General features: G+C 44.4%; 1 protein-coding gene across 1 annotated transcript; it reads right to left on the bottom strand.

Moving 5' to 3' along the window:
- Window positions 1-222: 222 nt before the first annotated feature.
- Window positions 223-6,752, bottom strand: LOC129400020 (prolactin-inducible protein homolog). Its single transcript, XM_055122385.1, has 4 exons — window positions 6,646-6,752; window positions 4,228-4,333; window positions 897-1,011; window positions 223-367 (listed from the first exon to the last, which is right to left on the bottom strand). Exons 1-4 carry the CDS (start codon window positions 6,738-6,740, stop codon window positions 243-245), a joined length of 441 nt encoding a protein of 146 aa, XP_054978360.1. The 5' UTR covers window positions 6,741-6,752; the 3' UTR covers window positions 223-242.
- Window positions 6,753-7,239: the final 487 nt, after the last annotated feature.

The following is a 7,239-nucleotide window of genomic DNA, read 5'->3' as shown; positions in this document are numbered from 1 at the left end:
CCTCTCTTCTCCTGTTACACAAATGGGCAGTGAGAAAACCTACTATCTCTCTCGGTGAATTTATTTGAAGACACATATTTTAGAAATTCTGGCTGCCCTGGGGCTTTTCTTCAATGCCATTTGAGGGAAGACACGCAGAACACAGAGCAGCTTGGGAGGGATTTATTGTAGAACTACCCTAATCAAGTTTCCACAGCGGACAGCAACGGGGAAGGGTTCACGGGAGACTAGTGCTCCCACTATTAATATACATATAGGTCTTTCACACTGTAAAAACGGTCATCTGAAATGGGCACAACTGCCATATTCTCAGGGCAGATGTTAAGTTCACCAACAACATCAACGACAGCAGCGATTTTCATGGTGCCTGAAGGAGACAAGAGTAAGATCAACTCTAAGAACACTCAATCTTCTGCGTAGGATCTGGTCATTGACTCCCACACACCATGTCACTGATTCACTTTCCTGAAATCATTGGCATATGTCCCATCATATTTGTTAGATTTTCTCCCACTAAAAATCCTAGCCCTTGGCTTCCTCCACCCTTGGAGAAGCCCGCGTTTCTCCCTTGAGCGCGTTATTCTTACTATCTCTCTCTCTCACTTATCCCTTCCTCCCTCCCTCAGAAACCTCTGAATAAAATCTATTTACTTCAAAAAAAAAAAAACCCTAGCCCTCACCCTATCTCTCACTCTAACCCTAAACCTAAACCTAACCCTAACGCTAACCCTTGGCCTTCCCACTCTGGGCAGCCTCCTGTTGACCGCCCCCTTCTGTACCAAATCCCCTACGTCTTGTCTTTCTGTCTATCAGGTTTATTCCAGATCCAGAGCCTTGTTTCGCTTTTGTCTTCATCCCTAGTGGACAGTTTTTCCCTGGTCAACTCCTGTACTTACGGTTGGCGGCAAAATCCCAAAAGAAGGTTCTTGGGTAATCCTCACAGAGACAGGCGGTGAATCGATGGTTGAAAGAAGTGTCCATTGGACGAGAGCCTATTAGGTAAGCCCGAATCTGAGATGGAGAAGGTAGGGAGATAGAGCCCAGGGTTAGTCTGGGATGGGGTAGGGAGAGAATATCACTAAAGTGAAGAGGAAGTGGAGGGGCAAAGAACAAGACCAGAGGTGGGCCAGTGGCCCAGGGAGTTCACTTCTGAAGTCTTGTGTGAGCTGCTAAAGTGCAAGTCAGGCAGTTTCCTGCTTCGAAATCCTGCCTCATTGTGTGGCCTTGGGCATCAGAGACCAAGGTTCTTGGATTGACTGGGCCAGGATAGCTCACCCCAGGTAGCTGTTGAGCCGTGATGCCTAGTAACCCAACCAGGGCTGTAGGAGCTGGCCTGGAACTGCCCACCACCTGGCTGCCTCGGGCAGAGGGCCCACCAGCTCTTGTTGGCAGCACAGTGACCAAGGGGCAGCTGTGGGACTGTGTCACAAGGCAACGCAGAGGATGTTAGCATCACGATGCACACTTGGTGAGTTCTATTTTTACCATCGGTCTGGTGACCATCGAGTGCTGGGCTCATTGCTGCCCTAAGTTGCCTAGGCCTGTCAGAAGACTGGCCTCCACTTACCCCAGACCTCACAGGGAATTCAAAGCTCCTAACGGTTGACTCGGAATGTTGAGAGAGCTGATGCGTTTTGCAGTGATGCCTTTCCTGCCTTCGTTACCTTTAAGTTACGTTTGCAGCAGTGTGTCTTCATGAGCACGGATGGTTCATGCAGCAACATGACATCCAGTTATAATTGGATTAAATCAGGTGCAAGCACAGCACATAGGATTTGTTGTCAGAGACCAGGACACAGTTGAAGACCTTTAAGCAGAGCACCTGCAGCCCCTCCTCTACAGGATATTTTCATTAGATAAAATAAAATATTTCTTTATTTTAAATATTTTGTCCTTCAGGCTAATCTATTGATAAAAATGTGTAAATGACCATATTCAAGGTTATTTGAAATTCTATATTCAGTTATTCAATGTAACAGTTTTGGTGCAATTCAGTGCATTTTATTTACAAATTTATAAACAGAGCTCTGTTTATAAATTCCAAAAACTTGATGAAATCAGCAAAACACTCTGTGACACAATAAAAAATCTTACTGTAAGATTTTTTTCAACCCCAAAGAATTATATGATCTTCATACTAAAATGTATGATTGAGGCAATATTCTTTTTCAATTTATATTTATGTTTGTTATAATCTCACTTGACCAAAAATTCCATTTCAGATGCATTATGATCAACAATAGTGAGGATTAGGTGCCAGACTGTCACATAACATACATTTATTTTCCCTAAATTTGTAACCTATAAAAACATTATATGAGCGATTGGGCTGGAGCAATAGCACAGTGGGTAGGGCATTTGCCTTGCACGTGGCCAACCCGGGTTCTAGTCCCAGCATCCCATATGGTCCCCCAAGCACCGCCAGAAGTAATTCCTGAGTTCATGAGCCAGGAGTGACCCCTGTGCATCGCCGGGTGTGACCCAAAAATAAAAAAAAACATTATATGAGCAATTTAAAAATAAAAAGTACAAATCAAATTTCTTGACTAGAACTAACAAAATTTTCTATAATAATTTTTTCCAGTTAACATAAGTATTTAGGATAATACCCACATATTTGGAACTTTTAAAAAGAACTGCTTATTTATTGTAGTAGCAGTGTTCTTAAAACAGTCATATTAATTATGACAAAATTGATCACATGTCATTTTATTGATTAAACACCTTGATTTATCATCTATGCTATCTTGAATAAAAAGGGACTCCCATTGCTTATTACTGTAGATTACTTTTCTCACAAAACTATTAAGCACACATTTCCCCTCCTCCTTTTAGTGATGGTTAAGATACACAAACGCCAAAACTAAACAGCCTGATTCATCGAAAACTCTCGTCCCAAATCAGCATCTGCAGTACCAACATATTCTGGTACTGAAAAGCTGCCCAGCAGCTGTGTTGGTCTTTGCTCAGTGATCAGAAATCTTTCTGCCCCAGGGATTCGATGGTTTCTTGACCAGACCTGGGGCAGTGATTGTTAACCTTCACACCTACAGACTGGCACTGTTCCTACCTGTGGCTGAAAACACTGACTTAAGGAGTGCAAGTCCTTCTCCCCAACCCCATTTCCAATTCATCATTGTCTCTCAATCTAATTGAGGTGAGGAAATTCCCGCTGACCGCAAGTGCTTGTGCTGGCCTAGACTGGGTCCTTCCATGGGAGGCAGGAGGCGAACTCTCAGAGTTAGGGCCTGCCTTAGAGCAGAGCAATGAGCTAGGGCCAGCCTGTGGCCTGCAGGACCCTGAGCAACCTGACATCCCCCGGGGAGAGACTCTCTTTGGGTTACACCCTCCCAGGTCCTGTTTCCTCGTGACCCAGGGAAGTCAGACAAGAGAGGCAGCTCTCTAACCTCCTTCTCCTTAAAGCGTGGCCCTCGGAGTCCAGCTTTGGCCAACCCGGCAGTTTGTTCGAACCATCACAGTGCTGGCCTCTCCAAACCCCATAGACTCAGAACATGCTTCATAACCATAAATGCAGGTGACTCTCTATGTCCTCACTTGAGAAGCTCTGATCTATTTCGGAAACCAGACTTCCTCCCAGCCTGCTTTCATGGATGTACTGCACCAGGCGCAGTTTTTCCTGCCAAGAACCCTTGCTACCTGTCAGCTCAGTCATTCCCGGGCTCTTGGAGGAATGCTTACCAGTCTCCCCCAATTCTAGTATTTTTCTTTTTATACCTGTTAGTTCTACTTTCCCTATAACAAATTTATTCACTTTTTTCTTTCCCAACCTTTCTATGCTTCTTGGAGCAGGATTCCTTTGTGGAGTGAGAATGGTCTACCCCAAGCTAGGGAGTTATTCTCGAGGCTCTAACATATTTTAAAAAGTTACATTTATCATAATTAGCACAGCGAGTAGCGTGTTTGCCTTGCACGTGGCTGACCCAGGTTCCATTTCTCCACCCCTCTCGGTGTGCCGGGCAAGCTACTGAGAGTATCCCGCCTGCACGCCAGAGCCTGGCAAGCTATTTGTGACATATTTGATATGCCAAAACAGTAATAAAAAGTCTCACAATGGAGATGTTACTGGTGCCCGCTCGAGCAAATTGATGAACAACAGGATGACAATGCGACAGTGCTAAAGTATTACTCTAATGAAATGTGAATCTGACGGGCCAATGAAGAAATGGTTGGATGTTTCTTGAGTTGACTGTCTAGGCTTCTACTTACCACCATGCATTCTCTCAGCTCCGTGCTCACTCTAACCGTAAGGGACAGTTCTTCATTTGCATGGACTATTGAGGGCATGTCCATGTCAATTATCATCACCTCTCGGCTGATTAGGGGGAGAAAAGTAGGATAGAGATTATCAATGAGTTTGTGGGTGCGGTATGGGGAAGGGGTCAGGTGGGGTTAGAGTGAAGACGTATGAGGCTGTGATGATTGGAGGTGGGTCAATTGCTGAGCATCAAAATCTTCTGGAAATTTGATGTTGGCATATTTTGTGTGGATTTTATTTTGTTTCATTGGGCAACCTGGTTATTTATTGTGAAGCTGTATGTCTTTTGATTCCTGTAAATAATAAATAAATTTAGAAAGAGACTAATTCCTTGTTTCTGGTTTCCCTTATGAGTGCCAGGTCTCATTCTCAGTAGAAAATTTCATACCAGTAGAATTTCATTAGGCAGGAGAGGTAGTACAGGTGATGAGGTGCATGATTTGCATGGAGCAGACCTGGATTTATTCCAGTGGACACTTAGTGATTTTCTGAACATCTCCAGGTGCAAATTTGGAATTCTCAGAGAACTGATGTGTTGGCTGGATTAATCCTAGGACACAGGACCCAAGCAGCACTGGATCCTTGGGTCTTCACATTATACTGCTGCCTGGTTCACTGTGAATCACTAGGAAGGGCTTTGAGCCTCCTGATCACTGTGTTCGACACCCGCCGCCTTTCTCTCTCTGTCTCTACACAACACACCAAAACCCACAAAACAAAACCACCTCACACAGAATCCTAAGACCTAAGCATCTCAGTGTCCTGGAGGAGTTGTAGGTCATCCTTGATCCCAGTTTATAGGATTCTTGAAGGTCCACTAGGATTTCCCCATGGGATATGTATGTAACCCTGTAGAGGATCTGGTCACATAGCCACGTTTGGGAACGTCACATTCAACCTCAATTCAGACCACACACCACAATCTGAACGGAAAACAAAAATGGAAGGAATGAGAGGAAAAGAAACCATCCAATCATTTTTGCTCTATTTGTCTTGAGTCAAAACTAGAGGAGTTACTCTGTCTAAAAATCTTCATGCATCTAGGTTGCATAGGACAGGAGGGAAGTGGGTTTCTTGGCCTGTGGTTTTAAGAGCTGATTGTGTCTGCACTCAGTGTCTAGTAGATGGCGGTGAGGACTTCAAGTCTTCCAAATGCTCCTTATATGTAAGTGGATTTAGGAATATAATCCTTTCAGTTTCCTTAAGAGGCAGGGCTGTCCTGGTATGAGAGAGATACAGCAGCGAGAATTCCTGGCACATGGCATTGAATGGCACCTTAATTAGCAAACTTATTTCAGCCACTTGTTTCAGCTCAGGGAGAAGTGGAGTGACAATGTACGTCTGCCTTCTTGATGCATCTTCTCTAACCATGAAAAGTTTCCTCAAGGGCAGCACATCTGCTACTATACTCACCACCAGAACCATAGTTCAAAACCCCTCTATTTCAAACGCTGTTCCCATAGAGACTCTACATTTTCTGGAATCCTTACCTCTCCCCTGATGGGTCTCTGTTTTCTATTTCTTTTCACTTGCCCCAGTTTTCTTGCTTTTTCAAACATGTAAGGTCGTGTTGACTTTTGAGTCTTCAGAAATAATACACCCTCATAGTGGTTTACTAAGCCAGAGATCCCTGGTACCCATGTGGATAGGGTGAAAGGACAAGAAACAGTTGTCTTTGCCTTCAGAATATGAAGGTTGCTGGGCTAATGCATCCTTGAACCATGGAACCATGGGCCTACGATCCTTGAGCAAGTCATGCAGGAACTCACCATAGATATTATAGGAAATAAGACTGTGAGGAGGCAAGGCAAGAATTTAGAAGGTACGGTTTACTGAGTAGAAATGCGAACAGAGATATAACGGAGAGGACATAAATCAGAACCTTACAGCAAAACTAAACTCATCACAGCTAACATGCATTCTTGGAGATTATTTATATTGACAACCAGCAAGCACCAGTAGAATATGATGGGATACCAGAGAAAAAAGAAGTGAAATTGGGCATCAGGTTCTTGAGAATCAAGGGGATGAGAGTTCTCAGCCATTGAAATAATTTTCAGAAAGTGTCACGTTGCTTGTTTTGTTGTTTTAGTTTAGGGGTCACGTTGACCAGTCCTCAGGCTTACTCTTGACTCTGCATTTAGGGATCACTTCCCGGTGACCTTCGGGAGACCATATGGGGTTCTGGGAATTGAACCCAAGTTGGCCACTTGGACGGCAAACTCCCTGCTGGTACTATTGTTATGGCTCGTGGTGTGTAGATTTCTAGGCTCCGCTAACCCTCCTTGTAAGATTTATTTCTCCCTCACCCCCACCTCCTTTCTCGTCTTCCCCCCCACCACCCCCCAGAAAAGAAAGGATCAACTCACTCAGTGTCCTCAGCATTGTTGATTCCAAGCTGGATGCAGACCAGCAGGATAAGGATGGTCTGGCTGGCCTTGGGTAGGAGTTGGAGGAACTGCATGCTGGAGAGGAGTGTGGGGTATTCTAACCAAGTGTGATCCCAGGTGCTTAGCACGCTCCTTATATGTAGATCAGGGAGGTGAGAGAGCTGCCAAACCGAGCCACGTGGTCATAACTGGAATAACCTTCTCACTTCAGATCTTTCCTTATTGAGCTAAAGTTTGCTAAAGCCAACATTCAGCTAGTGTCAGTGTCTGGGAGAGGAATTGGATTATCCTTCCTCATTGTCTTAAAAGCTGAGTTTCTTGAGTGACCAGAACCTCAATAGGTATGCCAGGTCTTCCCGCATCTAGAAATGGTTTCTACTCCTCATGTAGTACCTGCCTGTCTGTTTCACCCTAATTTCAGCCCCTGATTCCATCCTCTGTAGAGAACACAGTTATGGTAGCGGATTTCAGATCACTGGTCTCAGCCATTTTTTTTGGCCCCATTGCAGTAAGATCAAGAGGACGAGTTTTCCAGAAAAATCTTTTTGGAAGCCAGAGTGGTTGTGGCTTCTG

Source organism: Sorex araneus, chromosome 1, assembly GCF_027595985.1.
Source record: "Sorex araneus isolate mSorAra2 chromosome 1, mSorAra2.pri, whole genome shotgun sequence".
Classification (NCBI taxonomy): Eukaryota; Metazoa; Chordata; class Mammalia; order Eulipotyphla; family Soricidae; genus Sorex; species Sorex araneus.
Note: the sequence above shows the minus strand (reverse complement) of the source record. Positions and strands in the feature narration are given on the sequence as shown.